The 22022-nt window shown below is 39.0% G+C and overlaps 1 protein-coding gene across 1 annotated transcript; it reads right to left on the minus strand.

The window, feature by feature from the left end:
• Positions 1-668: 668 nt before the first annotated feature.
• Positions 669-21165, minus strand: LOC145457115 (uncharacterized). The gene is made up of 21 exons (XM_080335280.1): positions 20972-21165; positions 19445-19543; positions 19293-19382; positions 19118-19216; positions 16048-16140; positions 15121-15216; positions 14944-15039; positions 13661-13747; positions 12959-13054; positions 12804-12887; positions 12645-12740; positions 12525-12578; positions 11882-11923; positions 10097-10255; positions 9349-9464; positions 5949-6066; positions 4890-5021; positions 4696-4824; positions 4323-4384; positions 2810-3041; positions 669-877 (listed from the first exon to the last, which is right to left on the minus strand). Exons 1-21 carry the CDS (start codon positions 21021-21023, stop codon positions 774-776), a joined length of 2136 nt encoding a protein of 711 aa, XP_080191406.1. The 5' UTR covers positions 21024-21165; the 3' UTR covers positions 669-773.
• Positions 21166-22022: the final 857 nt, after the last annotated feature.

Below are 22022 nucleotides of genomic sequence, written 5' to 3' on the forward strand. Positions count from 1 at the left end.
ATTGATTAATTTCAATTTTAGAAAGTCCACCGGTCCGCCAAACATTTTTTGAAATGTTACCGGTACGCGAGGTGATAAAGGTTGAGAACCACTGGCTTACATAACATATTTTGTGGACGAGCACTCTATTTCCCGTCTGCAGTGTTTCTCAAACTTCTTCCGATTACTTACCACTAATTCGTTTTACCACACAGCGTACCACTAATTTGTTTTCCACTACACGGCGAACCTACTGAATTACTTAGGTTGCTTGAATGATCCGGCGTTTATTGGTTATTCCTCTTAGAATTGCACCACAATACCAATGAGATAATTGCCACTGTTTCTTATGCAGAAGCTTTTCAATCCGGGGTATGCTGGCATTACTCACAGCACTCTTCGCGTACCACATCAGAAGCTCTCGCGTGCCACCAGCGGCACGCGTTCCACAGTTGGAGATCACTGGCCTGTATCATGTAAGGTGAACAGCACCAGGTTTTTACATTTTATCAAGCTTAATATACGACTAAACTGATATACCCGCTTTCTTCAAATCTCTAAGCAGAAACAGCTGAGCAGACTGGCTGCGATGCAAAAGACACGTATCCACTTTGAATGCGTCGCCTTTTTATAACATATTTATCAGATCAGTTGCTTTTCCGATACTTACGTCTTACAACAAGCGTCTGTGATTAAATATATCTATTCCGTCTAATACAAATGAATTTGTATAATATTTTACTAATAAATTATCGGATTCAAGTGCCTCTAAGGAATTTAGTGGGTGACTTTAGTTAGAAGAGGTTGCTTTCCTCGGTTTCATCTTTTTTACCGCACGGTTTTTCGACGTTTTCCGGAACATCACAGTGATCTGCTCTACTGGAAGTATATAGTTTTCCTGAAAAATAAAGGAAGGTGATTGCCAAAGGAGCAGATAAATCGAAGGATATGTTCCGCGTTTGCGAGTCCTATGTTAAATGTAATTCCGCGTTCGGGTAGCGGTATATTCTGAGGTAATGGTTGGTTCTAAAAGAGACGGGCGTATTCTATAGAGCAGGGGTGTCAAACATAAGGCCCGCGGGCCGCATCCGGCCCGCCAGACGATTTCATCCGGCCCGCGAAGCAATTCTGAGTAGCTTGAAAAATTCTTATATTTTCATCACATTTGTAACAGATGTTGAGATTTTTTGAAGGATATACTTCCATTTTAATATGCCCCATCATAACCACCCGACTATACGACGCTGTGTTTCACTTTAGTTACCACTAGTAACAACAAGTCTGTGAAATTGATATCCAATTTCAAGAAAGTTAGGAGTGCGCACTGAGTTCATATCGAGTTTTATACAAATATGGACAAAAAAGTAGATAGAGCCAATTAAAAAATAAGGCCATATTCGGAATCAGTGCCCTTCAGAACCCCAAAAACCACTCTTACTTTGTCTGCCTAAAAATATGTGTTGACCAGTAATAAACCAAATTGAAACGTCCGCGTTTCCAATTAAATATCTTGTATTTCTCACATCGCACATGCAGAGCTAACATCAGATTAAGGCTAAATCAAAGGGAGTATGGAATATGGTTACCATACGTCCTCCTTTAGGCGGATTTGTCCTCCTTTTTCAGGTCCTCCTTTTTGAGATTTTGTCCTCTTTTTTGAGAATTTTGGTCACATATAGGGCAAAATTTGACTGAGATACTGTAAATCAGCACCGAAGTAACGCTCTGGGGGCTATTTCGGGAGCCGAGCGGAAAGTTGGCCCTTTTTTAGTCAATGAATTGATGAAGAGAAATACTGTATTCCGGGCGCTGAGCGAGAAAGTTAGCCTTTTTTTAGTCAACCGACCACGAAGTGGGAAAAATTTATCATTTTTTCAAGATTTTCCTCCGTTACTCTACGTTTGAAAATTTTGAAATAGTGTCCTCCTCTCCCGATTCCAAAATATGGTAACCCTAGTATAGAATATGCCAATTTATATCTTCGTTACCGCCATTGTTTTAGTAGTATTGAACTGTATTTAGCTGAACAATATTTTTGCTAATTCCACTGTTCGCGAATAAAAGTGTTGCTACTTGCTAGTTTAAAAACCCTATGATCCGCGTATTATCTATTATGCTTTTGAGGTATTCAAGTGAAAAGCAAGAGCACGAGGTAACATTTTGGAATCAGTTGACCAGTCCGGCCCGCGAGAGATTTGAAGGCTTGAATCCGGCCCGCGACGCAATTTGAGTTTGACACCCCTGCTATAGAGTATATACAGTTAAGTGCTTTGTTAAATGCGATAAAGTCTACATAAATTTGGTCCAAGGAAGGAAGAAGTGTATATGTTTGGAATTTGACTGATAGCACATACACTAACCAGCGCTAGTGATACAATTGTGAGAAGTCTTGACACTGGAAATTCTTAATCCACCGATCTAAATTAAAACAAACTTTGAAAGTTGGTATGTTGCGGTAATTTGCATTGCCTTGCAATGTTTAGTTTTACATAGTAGAAATATCTAACTATATCATTGGGGTAGTATTCCAATACGTTCCTCTACATTATAATAATATTGTATACGTAAATATTAAAACCCGAAGTTAGAAGTAGTTAGATAAAAGTTTTTGAAATTCCTCTGAGGAGTGCCTGCTCGAAAAGCTTCGGATTTTAATATATGTTGGTAATGCATATAATATTAGAATGGATATTGATGTTCTGCACCAAAACAAGTCCCTCCGATTTTAATACTGTACCTCAATGGTAGGGATATTACTGCTCTAATTTCAACGTGATAATCATATGATACCGCCTATACTAAATATATTGACCATTGAATTTATTCAAACCTTCTTCACATTCATGGTGGGTGGCCTTCCCCCATTTGCACGTAAAGAACGCGTCACAGCGCACAGAATCCACGAAGTAGTCTTGGGAAACGTTTGGATGACATAACACGTGGCCCCTTGCGTTCGTGCACCGGGAACGATGCTCCGGAATAAGCTCAGTGGCGCACTTTCCAACGGCAGGACAAAAGCATCTGCTCAACGACCGGTCCCAGCACATCTTCATTGCGAGACACTGTAATGTGAATATATTTCCTAACAACGCTCTTCTCACATTAGTCGTGTACCGGGTTGATCTGGCGTGCCATTTACGACGTCAAGACGGACGAAAATCACTCAGAGAGTTGTATGGGAGATGGCACACTTTTGACACCAGCTCGATCGAGAAAGTTCTGTGATTGAAGTGATTGGCGTAACATGTATTACAATCCGGTTTGCTGATCTCATTAAATGTCATGAGTGGGGCAGTTTTTTTACCTAAAAAAACGGAAGATTTTGACCTAAAAAATCAAAATTTTGACGTTTTGTCACCTTAAAAAACTTAATTTGGCCAAATGTTGACCTAATGTATGCAAATTAAGTTTTTTCCCCATATGATGTTAGAATTGTACTACTTATATTCATTTCTGGTTCTAACTGTTTGTCCTTACGATTTACTTCAGCGTGAAAAAACTTTTTGGACTCAAAAATTGACAAATTGTTACGTGAAAAAACTTTATTTTAACGAAATCTGGCCCTATGAAGAATTCCAGTAGTTACATTACGTATTATGGCAGAAATAATTAAAATTTGTTGCAGTACAACGAACGATACTTTCCTACATTCTTGGGTCGAAAGTGACTGTAATTACCAAGCATCTTGCTAAGAATGGAGAAAGAACGTTCAACAGTAGCAGTTGTTGGTTGACAACACTGAAGCTGTGCGTGCGTACACTGATGGTGACACACCTAGTTGCTTCATTCTGACAAACGTGTCTACATCACGATTTTTCATAATGCGCTGCTTGATGCCCACGCAATTTCGTTTCAGTTAGTATATTGCGGTACGTTGAGCATAACATCATATCAACCTATTTGTTTCATTTGAATGTTTATGATTCAGAATGAACAGGCAACGGTAGGCGTATAAAGTAGGCTACAAACTGTAAAATTCCAAACGATAAGCTCAGCGACAGTGCAAAATCTACGATACAAACGAAATGCAGGTTGCAAAATTTTTTTGAGTTGGTTACCAATTCTGACATTTTTGGACCTAACGCTACAATTTGAGCTAATTTTGACTGTTTTCTACATCTAAAAAAATTGCTCTAGTCATGAGACGGTTCTTTAGAACCGGTGCGAACGGGCGGAATCCGACCATCGCGCGATTAGATATGTGCTCTTGGTTTTTGGGTCATCATTTGACAGAAGAATAAGTTCAGACTTCACTATAATGTTATTCACAAACTTCAATCTAAAACGATTATATAACTTGCGGGCGCATTATATACTATTAATTCTACCAAGAATCTACTTACGTCAGCTTCACATAAATATTCGCCCTTGGAAGGTCCAGCGACAATGCTCGTACCGCATAAACCTGTATCATAATATGGTGGTCATAATGACATAAAATATAGTTTGTATGTACTCCATGAAATGTTGTTTTCGCAATCTTTGCATGGTTATTTCACTCTAGCTGTAGGTAAGAATATTAACGTATCACGTGCACATTAGCGTATTGGTAGATTTAGGATTACAAATCGCATCCTAAAATTGTACAGGACCGCAGGCACACCGGCAATATATTTTTATACGCCCTATGTCACTATGGTTTGGCAGAAAAAAGTTTCAATGACAGCAAAGTAAACTTTTAGTTGTGTTCTACGAGAGTACGATCAATAGTCCTACCCGCCGTAGAAACTTCTTCAAGGACACTGGACATTTTATTTGGAGTTTCGGGCTTCGGCAAAATAAAGATATCCCCTCCGGTTTCTTCTGCTAATTCATAGAAAGCTTTCTCCATTCTGTCGCTATAACCTGCCATGGAAGATCACAGTAACATATTCGAATTACTGAGTTGATTTGAAGTCGTTTAAAGTTACCTGTTGACCGCTTCCTTCTTAGCGTACGCGTTCTTTCAAAGACATGCTGCTTACAGAAGTCAGAACCCGTAACCATGCAAGGCCAGAGGCACTTTCCACAACAGGAAGTCAGCACCGGTATGAATGCACACCCTGCAAACAGTAAATGCAAATTACAACGCCTGAATATAATGACAGTTTTTTTTTTGGGGGGGGGGGCGGTATAAAATAGCGGATTAAGTGCACCTACACAGTAAGTCGACCAGTAAAAATTAGTGTATCTATCAGGTTCCACAGCATTGGGTGTACATCAGATTAACGACAAAACGCAGAGCCTATACACTCTACGGTTAGCGAAAAGAGAATGTATTCACACCATAAAGGAGGTAGACAACAACAGAACCTATACTGCGGTATAAATCAAACATAATATTTCAATACAAATGATGTCTGACAAACTAGAATAACTACAAATGGAGTAGTGAGGAAAATAGGCACATCCGGAGGGACGTTCGAAAGTATATGCACATAGGTATGTACTATGCAGTAGGCCTATAATGTGTAGCAATGCCTTTAAGTTAACCCGTGAATCAATCACAAGCCCCTGTTTCGAAAAGTAACCAAAAGAACCAATCTAGCGATTGAATGTAGGCATAGAAAGAAAAACACCGATTGATAATGATGGTTGGACCAGACCGTGATAAAATAAATTGAAACACACCGATAAGGAAATACTGTTCAGTCAATCACAAGTCCGGTATTCCATCGACACCCTAAGAGTGGATTTTCTAAATTCAGAAGTAGTTTTTGTTTTCCTGTATCCTCTGAAGGGTTTGAATATACACTATTTTCGTTAGACGTGTATATACCTCTGTCTTCATGTTGAATATTAGGTTACGTGGGCAGCTTACATGCTAAATAACGAGAGACAACCCATTCACTTGATGACATATACTTGATGAGGAGTGTTGCATGTTCATTGTTCAGTTAATACACTGCGGGTCTAAACTACGAAACCGCACTACGTAGTTACCATAGCTTAGCTCGAACGTACACCTATGCATTTCAACGTTCACCTACTTTTTCTCAGTAGAAGTTGTAAAACTTCATACGCTCTGTCGACATCTTTTGCGACCGCATCGCTGAATAAAAATATCTTGCACCCGTCGTTATCGTCAGGAACCTCGTGTAATGCTTTCTGAAGACGATAAATTGATAGCAATTTTGCTCGACGACACGGAAAAGCTATTACGCAACATTACTCGCCATTCGCGTACATAACGAGTAGGGAATACAGACAGAAGATGTTATTCTGACCAGAGTTGGATCAATTACATTATTTCAGTTCAATTACAATTACAATTACAATTACTTTCATGCATGTTTCAATTACATTACAATTACAATTACTCCATGCTAAAAATATCAAATTACAATTACAATTACAATTACTCCTTGCATGCTTCAATTACATTACAATTACAATTACAATTGCTGCTGTTAAACATGTGATTGAATAATCATAAATTCAACCGTGCTCCTTGACAACCGTAGTGTCGTATTTAACAACAATTCAAGTCTAGTTCAGATTGTGTAGTAATAAATGCGTTTATGTGCGTACATAGTATGCTATGTAAGATGTCATTGTGACGTAATATAATCGTGTTTTGTATGCTCGGTAATTATGGCTCACGTAATTGGAAATGTAAAATGTTATTTACCTAATTTCCTATGGGTTAGGATTAAGGATAGGGTGCAGTATGTCGTTGAAAAAGTATTATAATATATGCGCGTGTTGGTTTGCGTATATAGTATATAATTGAAGAAATAATATTATTTTTATCGAGGGACGTAGGAATTAGGATGAGGAGTAAAAACAAAATCGTGCTTTGTCAGATAAGACGTTATATAATATCCAGTGGTCTGGTTAGTTAGCCAGACGAAGTAACGATGCAGCATCGTGATCTGAAATCGTATTGCAGATTGCCAACCCACGGATAGATGCGCAAGATGTGAGTCACGGATGAATGCACCGACAAACGTACTGCAGAGCCGGCTAAAAGCAGCAAACTTTGTAGTCCTAGAGCTGGCGATCCATGCGTCCAAATTTGATGCATCTGGTTTTTATCGTAAGCTATTGATGTACTAATTCCGAAAATACAAAATAAAATCTCGTCAGGGCAATGTAACTGCTCCAAAATAGCCGCTTAAGGCCGACTGTTCTGAAAAGTGAGAGCGCTGCAGCAGCATGACCACAACAATTACCAATTACGCCCAGCGATTGTTCAGAACAATGCCGATTCCCAGACTTTCACGACTATTTTGGGATGGTACCATTGCCTGGAAATATACTTTTATTGCGGTATCAGTGCGACACTAGCTTTTGATTAGGACCATACATATCAAATTTCGACGCTTGGATCGCCAGCTATGGGACTATCAATTCTGCTGCTTTTAGCCGGCTCAGCAGTCCGCTTCTCGGCGTATTTAATCGTGAGTCACGTGTTGCGAATCCATCCGTTGGTTAGTAATCTAAAAATTGTATACAATGGCAGCCGAGGCCAGCATAGCGGTAAAAATTTAAAAAAACTTCGCCCGTAAGGGCGCAGTCAAGGGCTTCGGCGAATGGATTCACCAAATTCCTTGTCGACATTTAAAGAGAATGCATTATAAGTCAATTATTTTATGTTGTGCTTGTCAGGTTTCAATAGCAATTTAATGTAATTGAAATTGTAATTGAGCAAAATTTTTGTCAAATTACAATTACAATTACAATTACACAAAATAAAAATGCTTCAATTACAATTACATTACAATTACATTGAAAAATGTAATTAATTACATTCAATTACAATTACAAATTACAATTGATCCAACTCTGATTCTGACTACCCGTAAAGGGGTGTGTAAAGATAATAACATGCTATGCGTTTATGGAGAATCCTACAGCGCAACAACGATGCATATGAGTCCGGGTGCGAAATATAATTAATGTAGCGAGCGATGACCCGTCTGGTTAATGACGTCTTATCCAAGTAAAGACGGTTCAGAGTCTTTGATATTGATCCAGCGTAGGTGGTTTTACTTTCCGGTGTATACTGCTTGAGAGAGGAACGCACAAAACTCATGCGTATGCTATAGCTGAAGTAGGAGATGAAAATCAATATTTAAAAGTTTGATCGATCAATTAGCATTGGAAATGATTGCAGCCTATGCATCTGCGTGTTTTACACATCATTGCCATTAGGGTTGCATTTACAAAAATGATATTTTAAAACACTTTGTTCACAACATGTGTCGAACGGTGTTTTTAAAAATGCCTTTTAATAAAAAAAATCGTGTTTTTTCAGACGTTGTATAATTATGTTATAATTGTGTAAATATGCATTATGCAATTAGCGAGTTCAATTCCACCACTAATTCAAAATGGTGTCGAAAGCAATTCCATTACAAAACTAAATTCAGCTATCGTGCTAAAGTGAGAGCGTGATGGCGATTTCACTCGTAAAAACGAAGATATTCCGTCATGAAAATTATATCCTGCTCCAGAAAAAGTAATAATAATACAAAACGGCATCTAGTATACTCTGGACTGAATCAACGTTAGTTCAACTCGGCTCTCAATGCAGATCTAGCTCATGCATAGTATATGCATGGTATATCAGCAGGCAACCTCATTAGATACTGATGATCGTGACCAATCATACCATAGTATGTTGGTATATCATACGTAGAATAGTAAAAAAATGGTACAGAATATCATAGCGAAACACGTATATTGGACTCAGATAGCAATTACCAAGGATAGTATATTGACGTTGGAACATCAAGGAATGATCAATCCATGTGATTAGGGTTTACATTTCGAGGAACGGCCCTGCTTGAACTTAACACGAGCGTTGACAGAAGCAATTCGAGACCGCGACCTCCCCGAGCATTGACTTGTGACTTGAAAGTTTCATACCGACGAAAAGTATCGCATCAGTTAAGTAGAATTTCAAACTATTGTTTCAACCTTGCAACTTCTACTCGTCTTTCGATAACTGCAAAGTCCGCTATGTAACTCAGGGATATGCTGTTTCATGGAAATCTGTGAAATGGCGAACGGCATGCAGCATTTTCACAATTTGACAGATCGCTTTTCCTGGTTGTTATTTATTAACTTTTTTCGATGAAGACGGAGTTGCATTATATTCATCGTGATGAAAGACACATATATGCTCTTAACTCATTCTGGGTTACAATGTAATTTGTGTTACTCTATCCTATCTCGAACACATTTCTTTCGGGCTTAATATTTATATGGATTATTCATTCCCCGCGACCCTGCATGTTTCTTACATTTCTTATCGCAGCGGCATACTGACATGGCATCAATTGATCGTCACATTCTAGCATAGAGGAATGACTTTAAAACGTTATACTGCAATCCTGCACGCTTGTGAGTCTTTGTAAACTTCATAGTCACTCATATTCATACCAGTATTCCAGCCATGGCCATTTCAGGGCAATCCCATCCTCCTCGTGTTTGCAATGAGTTAATTGCGTTGATAGCATCGTCAGAGTTAGTCGTTGGTCCGATTTCTAACTTCGCATCTACAAAGTGATTAAAGAATTACTTACTGTACGTACAATTAAACCAGCCTTATAACATGGCTTCCATACACAAATCAAAAGTACTGCTGGAATCTTCTCAGCAGTGAGCGCTTTTAGAACTTTATAGTCCACGAAAGTCCGATTACAAAAGATTATTTATTCTCAACTGGGATATTATAATCTGTTCAAAGTGAAAATTTTAAGAGCTAGTGTTCTGAGTTCTGCCCTATGATGCAATCAAACTGGCAAATATTGAGCATTAACCATATAAAATTTACTACGAATGATAAAATATATTTGACGTAACTTAGAGTTCAAAAGTGTTGGATTCTACCGGCTCGATGTCTCTTCTCTCATTATATTACGGCAATTTGCATCTGAGTCAGCAGTCGCTCAGCAAATATCAGTAAATCTCTTTCTTCTTAGTGTAATATGATAATAACTAGCTTTTGGAAGCTATGAAATTAAATGCGAAAAAGCAATGGCTTACGCTTTTGACGTGTGACAGGAGAAAGTCACTTGATCAAGGTATATATATACATATACGTGGAAATGTACGCGATAATTCCTACATCCGACGGTGCCAAATCTATTGCTGGCATATCATACCGATTAAATACATCAACGCATACCTGGGTCATTAAATGTAGAAACAATCCATCCTCCTGTGGGCTCGGAACCGCATAAGAATTTTGTTCCTTCCACGCACCCTTTCAGCCACTGCTTCACAGCTTCAATCTCGTTCGCCATGGAACCGCTATCGTCAATCACAAAACCGACGTACGTTCGTTCTGTAAGGCACACGCAGTTTCACGGATAGCATACGCACTTGTTTTGATTGTGACAATCATCATGGTCATCAAAGACATTGAATAAAACAAGCTTTGTCTTCGTACGTGCGATAGGAGTCGTTCTGCTATCACGATTACAGTATTGAGTGTTGTTACTATAGGAATAATTCCATAATTTTATAGTCAATTGCAAGCAGAAGTAGCCTCTTCCAAGACATGTTCGAATTATTTCAAGTGGTAGTATGGAAAATGGAGGTCTGAAAATTAAGTAAGTAGCTTAAAGAGGAGATTTGGTTGAAGAGTCTCATACTCTTAGCAAATAATAGAAGGTGACTATAGTTCCAAAATTTACGGCTGCATCTTCGCAGCTGACACACATCGATTAATGACCAGTGGTGGTCGGGAAGGAAGTATATATGCTTCTACTTCCTCAAGTGGATATAATTGTAGACTACTTCTACTGCATAGTTTTAAGTTTTTCAGGCACTACTAGGCGTGGAATTTCCGCTTTTATGCTTACTTACAACTTCCCCTTGAGTACTAGCTATAATAGGGTTACCATACGTCCTCCTTTAGAAGGACTTGTCCTCCTTTTTCACGAAATCTAAAATGTCCTCCGATAATGCCTAAATGTTCCTCATTTTGGCAATTCGTTATCCTTTATACAGCTTTGACAGCTAGGCGATTGTACAGGCACCACTAGAAAAGAGCATAAATGTCGCGAAAATACTGTATTTTCTGGATCTCAAAGTATGGTAACCCTGAACTATACCTACCTTGCGCATCTCTCTTAATGACAAGGCTAGGTATACCATATTCAGAAATACATTCATTTACCGTAATGCGTGGGCTATTTCGCTCAGTGGGCTATTTCACTAATAAAAGTGATGTAAACATATCCCAAGACTACTTTCTAGTTCTACTACAAAATCCAAAGTGCAAAGGTAAGTCGGTTTACCTAAGATCTGTTTGGTAGGAGAGGTAGTAATCTACCAACATAACCTCTTGGGCTAATAGTACATGCGAGTGGGGCTGGGCACAATGATTCGAGTACTCGAATCTGAATCGAGTATTAATTTTAATGATTCGAGTCGAGTAGTAAAAGACGATTTTTTTTGAGTACTGAAATTATACGCTCCTCGCCACTGAAAGTTAATTTATTAACGATAATTATAGTTTCGATACTATACTTGAGCCTTGAAACCTTGATTGGCATAAAGTAACATAAAGTAGAAAGCTACGAACGTTATTGGCAATAGCACATTTCCGAAATCATGCTCATCCCACAACATTGTCATCACGTACAATGAAATCGGTACGGTCGAAAGAATACCAAAGTATCTTTAATGTGATGGAAAACAGGCATTATATTCCTAAAAGTTACATATTGGAACTTCGACATATTACATTTTGTTATGACGTCATAATGAGTGATACTCGATTACTCGACTCGACTCGAAGCATATTACGTGATTCAGAATCGAATCACTCAGGTACTCGATTTTGCCCGGTCCTACATGCGAGCAAACTAATTTCAGAACTCCAAAATAGTACTTCGTTACGAACGACATTTGCGTTTCCCCATGTCATTTACTACATTAAACCTACGAATGCAACAGCAGTTACCTCGTGACGCTTCGGTAGTAGTGGTACTTTGCTTAGGTGCTTCTGAAATATATTAAAGTAAAAGAATGAAATGAGGGAGGTACACAGGATGAAAACGTCGAGGTATAGGCCTACCCTACACATAATGTTCAACTATCATCGCCTTGCATTTGCGGAGACTGAATCACTGGACGCCGCACACTGAGCTTGTATACAATATATTTCTCGTCTTTTGGAATCGAGGAATGATAGTAACTTCAGGTGTGTCAGCCTAAAGGTGAAACTAAATCCTGTATCAAACGGAAGCTGGCGTTTATTTGATGCCTAAATCTGATTAAATGGAATGAGGCCAGGGTACACCGGAACCTCTCAAAATCGCCTTCCAATTTGGAATTGTAATTGAGAATGGCATTTTCGTGAAATGTCGTGCTATTGTCGTCACGTACAGGTCCGATAATTTCGGGAAAAGTTGAACATAGTTGCTGAGAGTCAGAACATTCATGTTGACTCTCCGCGCGCAACGTCTTGGCACACCCTCTTGAGTTGTGCAATGACAACATTGCTAATGCCAATTTGGATGGGGTGTCTCGAGTACACTATTTGTATTATGTATTACGTCCCACTATCATCTTCAAAGAAAATTAAAACAGAAAATTCTTCTTACCTGTAGTTGCTGGCGGCTCCACATTATGAGGAGGGGTTGTTTTACTCCCAGATTCTGGATATATGTCATGATATCGTTATTATATTGAATAAACTCTTCGCGTATCTACGAAAAACTCACGTCCGTCACACCCTTGTACCTCCGATGGCCAGTTGCACCGTAAAATATCCGTGTCAAACACCAATCCTTCCGGACATGGCATCTTATATGCTTTCCCTGGAGTAAACAAGGAAGATGATTAATTTGTTTCGGCAAATATACTAATACTAATAATCCTACCATGTACACATTGATAAAAGTAAGGATAACAATTATTATCCAGGATGTACAATTCTCCGTGATCGTGACCGTGGCATCCTTCGTCTGGAGGAAGTAAAGATTTTCTGTGTCTGCAAATGCTATTAGGAAATCACCAACACAGCGAATACACTGACCTGCACCACAACCTTCTACGTTATGAGGATGATCGCAAATGCTGTGATCCGGGTTGAATATCGTTCCAGGCGCGCAGGGCTGTTTGACAGGTTTGCCTGGAAACAAAATAATATGGCTCGCTAAAGGAACAAAACAATAGTGCCTATGTCGAATTTTTTCATAGCGATAGAAGGAATGTGAAGCATGCATGGATAAATGCTGAACTGAGTGAAAGCTCATTAGAGTGCCAAGTCATGTTAGTGGCCAATGATAACGACGTTCCATCGAGTTCAAGTTAAAGTTCAGGTTATTTTTGCTTCAGCATATTTGGCTTATCTGGGAATTCGATACTTGAATTGTGGTCCGGAATGGTGCATTCACAAATATGATAATCCTGTCGTCAAATCTGAATAATATCAACTTCAACCTTATCAGTAGAGTTCAGACCTGACCGCTATCTGTGTTATACCTGCCAACCTGCATCAACGTGTCGTCAGCAAAATGAATGAATGATTTGTTAGCGGTTATAAAATCATTCACCCTTCTCATACCAAACACTGTCATCGATGCATCTAATAGGTTGGTTAGTTTTTTTATGTGAAGACGTTCATTTCAAATTCAACACGGACGTGGAGTCTGCAGCGATGACATTATTGTCTATACCTATACATGCGTACGTCTTCATTCAGAATACATTATTCTATCACATATTTTCAAGTCACCATGGTTGCAAATGTAATAGAATGCGAAGCAGCCGTCTCCATCCACGTACAATTCCCCATTAGAATGTCCATTGCAGCCGCCGTTACCTGAATATGGAAACGAAAAATGATTCCCTACCATTGTTTTCTCCTGCGCACAGAAAATCTAAGCAACGCATCAGAAATCCAAAGTGATGACCTTTCTAGTCGTTACGCACTGCTGTCCCAGGGACCGCGCAGTGAGTTGGTGAGTGCGCGTAGACTCGTGAAAAATTAGAGGGAACATTGTCCCTACCCAACTCAAGAGTTGGTGATGTAAAGTGAAAAATCATTAATGACTTTACTTGGATAACTCAAGCAAGGCCGCTAAAGTTGCATTTTCCATAGGTGTTGTGTGAATCTTTGAAATGTGAACACAAACTCATGAAGGAATCTCTGGAAATACGATGTGATTCCAAACACAGTGTAAATATATTCAAAACTTGCGAGTCGTAATGGCATAATCTAGAAGCGCAACATCAGTGTCGTTTGAAAATAATGTACATGCATCAAGTAGGCTACTCTAGGTGCCCTTTATAAGATGTTACCCGTAATGACATATCTCATCAGTGTTCTATATCAGTTTGTAGATTATTTTTTATCAGTATGGTTCGCGCATTCACACTGAGTATTGTTGTGTTGGTCCGCTACTCTGCAGAGGCCTGGAACTATATTTTGCACCGCGGATCCAAACATATTATTTCCGGTTGCGTCTGCCATAGATAGCATTGTCGCCTTTCAGGAGTATAGGCCAAACACTTAACACATAGAATAGTGACGGAAACTACTCATGTTATTACTCGCAGCCAGAACATGGTCATATATCAAGCGAAACTCTCAAAAGTCAATATTATTCATGACCACGAAAAGCATCGATAATGTTTACACAGCTAACCTTTTAATGTCTATTTATAACGCCTTAGACTTATACGGGGTTCTACCATCAAAAAAATCGAATTGGTCAGGCATTACCATGCTCGCATGTAAATGATACTATATTGCCCCGTATCGAACCTGACTATATTCCTGAGTTGGACTGATTCAACCATGTGAACGATATCTTCGTCAACATTAGTTCCGATTATTTATACTTCTTCTTTAAGTAATTTCGCTTAAGTTTTAGCTTTAGTAATATAGTGATTTATCAATTTCTACCTGTACTTGACTGCATAATTGACGACGTCATTGATACCCGAGTAGTATAAATGGGAGTCACCAAATTATCAAATCTAACAATAGGCCGTAGTAACTTGATGAATGCTTACCTGAATTACAAATGCTTACGTCAGAAGGCCAGTTGCAAATATCCAGAGAGTCATCGAATATGAGGCCTTTCGGGCAATCCATTTTATAAGTAGTGCCTAATGCAAAAGTTGTTACATGCAACAATAAGTATTCGAATGATTAGGATGTGTAGCACCATCCAGTGTAAGTTCAAATACCATGTGAGCACTGGTAGAAGTATGTGAAACAGCCATCGCTTGGAACGTACAATTCTCCGTGATCGTGCCCATGGCAACCGTCTGTATCCTCTGTGCCTAAATGTCAATAGTGTGTTAAGGCGTCGTTGGGTTATTTGTGGCGATAGGTGGCTGTATAAGTTGTAAATATAAATGTATGCTGTACTCCGACATTTCAGTCGTATTATAATTGACTATGAATACTTTTTTGAAGGATGAATTATTTCGCACGTTCCAAATACTACAACCAATGCAGTCTGATTTAACCAAGATGTTGCCTACAGCCATATAATCAGAGAAAAAGCGAAAACGACGTAGGCATTGTAAGCATACTATACCAGCATGTATATAACATGCCGGTGTCTAAATGTTCGAATTCACGGGCCAGTACTGAACTATAAATATACTTCGAAGAAGCACATACATAACGTATTTCTGGATCCGGATCGAATCCGATGTAATCATACATGGATTCCCAATCGAACCAGGGGCTCCCAAAACTAGATGGAATCGGATTTGACGTTAAATAAAGTACAACCGGGTGGTGAAGCGTTCCAATTCACAATTCAGTAAATATTCAGATTTGTTTTAGTACTGAAACACATTGACTAGAGAGTAGCTAAGTAGGAACTTTTAGATTTAGCAAACCACAGTCATATTTGCGATTTGCAAATTCCAAATTTTATTTTAATCTGAACTTGATTCTTAATTAAAGACGGTAATTCAGATATTCAAATCCTTTTTTATCGACCAAATACCCGGATTTGTGTTAGGTTATCATCTCATATCACTGCATGTCACGCAGTGCGAAAAAGTACTTTTGATCACCTTTTACAATACTATGTCATGGCGTGTAGTTTGACATTTTGAGTAATATATGAAATTAAAAATTCGAACCGGTCAGCTCACCCGTGCAGCCGTCAACGTCTCTGGGATGGTTGCATACGCCGACATTCGGATCAAATACAGTACCAGGGGCGCATGGCCGTTTCATAGTTTTTTCTGGAAACACGCGATCAGAATGTCAACCACAAACAGATAAGTAAGTCCAAACTACTATTTTAAAATTATGGTTACCAGTGGTATCAAAAATCAAAACATTAAATATCATATATATCTGAACACAGAATCCCTCATTCGAATACACGAACCATATCCAAGGTGTGTTCTGGTAACTATAGCTCCACGCATAGTCAAGATGGTCACGGAGAAGCAACAGTAGCCATCTCACTGATGATGCTTTGTGCATGATTCGAATAAATGAGTATTAGGTTCAAAAGAGTTGAAAGGGGAAGCCACCATTGCATGAAATTTTCTAGACCGGGTTGTTGAGGTAGAAAAAGTTTAGAAACGCTGTTCCACAGCAAAACTATCATTTGCATCCAATGGTGCGGTCGAATTCTTACGGTGTGTAAATATAGACTTCTTGAGATGTAGCAGTACGAACCAATCACACTGCACCCTCCGCATAGCTTAATTTACCTACTTACCTATAGTTACATAGGCCTACTCACTTAGTTACTTGATTAGATTCAAAGTCAGCCAGTTTTATTTCTATTTGAAGCAGTTATAAGTTGATCTTTAAAGTTCTATTTCTATAGTCCTATTTTGGTAGATATTGGCGTGGCTAATTCCACCTTTACTGGACCAGCTTACCTCACTACTTTGACGACAACTTTCACTATAGTATACGCACATAATCGTAATCAGCCTCCCACATATGCGTGTTTAGGTCTGGGCGGAAGTGATTCTGCTTACTTTTTTTAGTTCTTGTTGTTTGTGACATTCATGGTGTTTTCGACTACAATGACCCTTTACACCACGCCGATATTTCTTTTTTCACTCTGTAGCTGCCGACTTGTAGCACGGTCTACTTCTACTCTTTCTGTAAGACACCGCTTACGCGGATGAGATGGCTAGGAGGAGCCTAGATAAACCTCCAACACATTTTTAGTAATAAGCCTGCCAAACTTAGTGGTGGCTCGCGGAACCTTTCCAATCGGGTCCCGAACATAACAAGATTGTGAACCCCTGTTACACCGAATACTCCAATGATTATTGTTGCCATTGATTCAATGCAACTTTCGTGGTCGATTAAGCTGAATGTTATGTCACACTTTGCCACATTTGATCACTTCTAAATCTGTTTCTATCCTTTTAGTAGATCCTGGTGTATTATAATAATCGGTTCACCGATAATGGCGAGTTCATATTACACTTTGAAATAACTAAAGGCATCGGCCATCAGAAATTAAGAAATAATATCGGCAAGAGAACTATAATAATCTGCGACAGCTAGACTGAGTATACAGATCAACTTATAATAGCTTATGCAGATGTCCATATGCAGCCATAGTTTATTTCATTTCCAAGCAAAGTAATAGTTGTAAAGCTGTTCAATGACATGCTGCGAAATTTTAGAAATGCGTCTTAAGCTAGATGCCATATATGTTGCCTATCAGCCGAATATACCGGGGTATCGATGAACTTGCTAGTTATCTGATTAATCGGCATCGGCTCAAAAATTCAATATCGGTCAGGCTCTATCTTTTAGTGTACCAATAACTTTTCGTAAGATGCAACTGAAAAGACTTCAATTTAATGTTAAGGTATTCTTGTACTTGTAGGGTTACCATATTCTGGTATCCGAAAAGGAGGACACTTTTCACAAATCAAAAAGTTACATGACCGGAATAGAAAACTACTTTCAGAATTTTTACTGGAAATCTTCCAGTGTTGACTAAAAAATGGCATTTTTTCCAACTCTACTTCCGCATGACCCACCCTTCTACAAATACTGTTGTGTTGACAAAACAAAATTCCGAAAGACCCTTATTTCTCGCCATTTATGGCGTTTTTAGTTCGGCCTGTCCACTGGCTGTTAAAGCTATAAAGGAGGACGAATTCCCAAAAACGACGACATTTAGGCGTCCTCCATTTAGGCCTTTCAAAGAAGGACATGATGAAACCCTATGTAGGTTACTTGGTGCTGCGACAGGGTTGGAACCAAGTCACAAGGCTCCAAGTCGCAAGTCAATATCACTTTTATAGTTTTGACTCGATTGAAGTCGAGTCATTTTTAATTCGCCACCGAGTCAAGTCCTAGTCCAAATCAGCGAGCAGAGGGTCGAGTCCGAGTCGTGGTATTATGACTCGAATCCGAGTCCAAGTCATTGCGTTGACTGCTCATTTTGAGTTAAAGTCTTGTTAAAACCATTTTTTAGAACTCTGTTTGGTGATATCAAATGGTTCGCATTTAAAATATACTAATTTTCCTCAATTTTAAGGGTTTCTGGTCGCCTTTTCACGCGCCGGTACCGATAGGTGAAATACCAACAGTGTGGTTACATTACTATTCTTCGAAATTACAATGAAATTTCGGTCTTGGCCGTCTGAGACCCGTGTCATATGACTTGGTCCGAGTCATGCGCAGACAAGTCGAGTCACGTCAAGTCATCAGCAAATCGCGACTCGAGTCACTGCAAACCTGCTGCGATGAAAGCAATCCTCAAGTTCTGCACCACCAACCAGCTGTTTTAATTCCAAATATTTTTCGAAATGCGATTCCCATAACTCGGTTGTCCATAGAAACGCAGTATTACTTTCGAAATGCTAATTCATGCGAATACATGAAACCTAAGTCTCATAGGGCCTGATCAGCGAAGGCATGTCTCAAGAACTTATATACTTCATTTGAACACTCAAGTATAGGTTGCGCTCACGGACAGTAATTCATACTCAAGCGGTGTTGCTTGATAGACCGGTTTCATCTTCAATTCAATGATCTTGAGGTTACATTTTTGAATGAATTACATAAATACTGAAAAGCTTTTACAGACCACGGATACTCAAAAATCGTCTTTCAGTAGAAAAAAAGTGTTATTACTTGTTATATTGCATCTATAAATTATGACATCCTGGATTTTCCATTCTCTAACAGGCTAACCATATAAAGTCTGCATTATAATATCAGCCTTACTGTGTACGCATTCATTGTAGAATTCAGAGCATTCTTGATATTCAAAAAGTGTCCCTTCCTTGAATTCGCCTTCGGAGCAAGGATCTCCCTTGATCACATCTATTTTAGAATGAAATATATTCATAAGTAGTTAACCTTCTACATGAGAAGCATGCAATGCATAGTAAAATCTTACTGCCGCATCCCATGCTATCAGGGTGGTTGCAAACACCTATCTTTGTGTCGAACATCGTTCCTGCCCCGCATGACATCCTTACGGCGTTCCCTGTCGTCAGTGAATTGATCAGCTTAAAGCAGTGTACGGGTACTGTATTTCGGCCTCCTTACCGTGTACGCATTGATAATATGTTATACTGCATTCTTCAACAGTATATAGACTGCCGTCTTGATAAGTTCCATCCGCGCAAAGGTCTTTCGCGGTGATGCCTGGAATGGCAAACAGCGCGTATTGCAGTTAGTATAGGATAAAAAGCTCACTAGATAATATACCGTGGGAATAAATTCGCTCCTTTCACAAGCAACGAGAGTCGCAATCCTGTTAATTGCGCATTTCGGTTGATAGTGAACCGTTCATGTCTTTACAGCGGAAATATTTTGATGAATATGAAGAAACAAAGCATTCGGTGCGAGTTGGCTCCCAAGTAAAGTTTATAGGACTTATGATAATTCAAAATTATTGGGATCGTTTTCTGACGGCCGTTTACGTAATTGCCTAACTTGTTTAACTATATGTTATCAGAAATTGTATTCATTCTGCCTGATATCAATTGTGAAATTTTTCCCAAACAATATTTGTGAGCGTTACTTACTCAAATGATTTGTTACGAAGACGATGCTATAAAACACAACACACTCCTCCAGCTGTCTCTGTGACCATTTATCAGTGTTTTAAAAGCAGCGTTCGTTGCCCCAACCTGTTGTCAATCTCGTTGTATAGGCACATCCTTGGCCAGCAGATCTCATTATAGCACGGCCCACTTTTAGCCTTTTTTTTGTAAGACACCGCTTACGCGGATGAGGTGGCGAGGAGGAGCCTAGATAGACCACTTAGGTATTATAAATCTGAAGTCGACCTTGGTCGGACTCGAACCCGCACCCATTGGTGTTGCAGCCGCCGAATATACCACTGCGCGATGTTGCCACGCATAAGAAGAGGTAGTTTACGTGCAAATACGATGCATAGCTAACCCTGATATCGATTATTTAGTCGCTTACAGGTGTTATCAGGTGCTCTGCCCATAGTTCGGAATAAAATGAAAGTGGTGATCATGATATTTTTTGTTGTATTCCAATTGTTTTTTGAAAATGAGCCATTCGTACTTGTTAAAGAGACAGCATTGTGCTGACCTAAAGTTTCAAAAATTCGGTTGTTAAATTGTGTTGACTATTTTATCGCGATGTTGATTTCATGCGCCCCGCGGCCTCTACGATATTCGAAAAGTGGCCCGCGACCCGTTTTGAGTGGCGACCCCTGCAGTAAGCGAACTCGCATACCTCCATACGTCATTAACTGCATTACATTTGCCATTAAAATAATTGGTTATATTTCTCAATGAAAGCGTTAGATGATAGCTTTCCAAATTATAACGAAGTTCGCAAATATAATATTAATTTAATTCATGCGCATATCTGAATACAATTAAAAGACAGCAATAGATTAATAAGCCCTTAATAATTGACTTGGTTTAATGTAGCCTAAAACATTGTATATGATCATCAAAACGACCATCATTGCGGTATGTTTGATACCTCGAAAGCGTCACTTTGTGGCAGAGTATCAAGAATGCAAGAGTCTACCATATATTAACGCTGGACCTTCCAACAAGCATAAAATCCACAATAACTTTATCTTACCTGCAACAAATGAAACATAAAGTAAGAACAAGCTACGTAAATGTCGAGACATCGTCAAAAGATTAATTAGACTGTCTTCACGCAACTGGTGACTGTAGTGTAACGTTCAAACCTGCGACAGGGATATCCTTGTATCCTAGACCATAAATTTCGAACACTCCTTCTGTCATAAATGTTTCATTTATAATAGCCACGGCCGATGTACGCATAGATCAATGTTTGCTTGTATGGCCAGACTCTCTTAAAGTGAGTAAAAGATCTGGTAATACCGCCTTGACGGTACGTTTATAGAAGCGACGCCGTGTAATGATTTTACATTAATCGGGCGGCGCAAACAGTGGTGATGTTGAAATCAACGTTTACTAGACATTTTATAAGATATCATTCTTTGCACATCTCTCGTTGCCCGCGAACTCTAGGAATGGAGAACTGATTCATCTATTATTTTCATGAGTACGATGACGGCTCAGCACAATGAGTAGTCGAATCCGAATCCAGTATCTATTATAACGGTTCGATTAATATTGAGGGTTAGCGATTTCTAGTTACGAGATAATGCTTTCCGTAGAAGTAACTATTATTTTAACAGCAAAAAAGTCTGGAGACTTTATTCCCAACCTGAAAGCCTAGTATCGACGGTTTGTCTCGAAAGGTGTCATGAGACTATGTATATTCAATGAAAACGCCATTCAATTAAATTTATTATTACCAATTTCATCATTTCAATAAATCACAACAATGGGATGCAATGAAAAGATAGAAAGGTGTCGATACGACTTGGAGTAGTCTTTGAAATCAGCCACCCACCTGGCCTTTGAGTCCATATACAATTCAGCCTGTTATTGAATTCGTATTATTCACCCGGTCAATCTAATTTTTGCGGATGTAATATTTTCGAATTGGTCTGATGAACAAGACCATAGTCGTCAAGCACCATTAATCCACATACAGCAACAACCCGCCTGGCCGATGCGACGTAAAAGTGAGGGAAACATACTGAATGAAAAGTAAACGGAGATATAGATAATATAAAAGGACAGGCGACAAAAAT

This window comes from Botryllus schlosseri, chromosome 2 (assembly GCF_051294905.1).
Source record: "Botryllus schlosseri isolate E-star chromosome 2, Bs_hap1, whole genome shotgun sequence".
In the NCBI taxonomy this organism is placed as follows: domain Eukaryota; kingdom Metazoa; phylum Chordata; class Ascidiacea; order Stolidobranchia; family Styelidae; genus Botryllus; species Botryllus schlosseri.

Coding starts and splice junctions, on each gene's coding strand:
- LOC145457115 (XM_080335280.1), bottom strand. CDS start 21,023: ATGTCTCGACATTTACGTAGCTTGTTCTTACTTTATGTTTCATTTGTT. Junction 11,924..12,524: donor GGAGCCGCCAGCAACTACAG/GTAAGAAGAATT, acceptor AATATATTTCAG/AAGCACCTAAGCAAAGTACC. Junction 878..2,809: donor CCACCATGAATGTGAAGAAG/GTTTGAATAAAT, acceptor TTTATTTTTCAG/GAAAACTATATACTTCCAGT.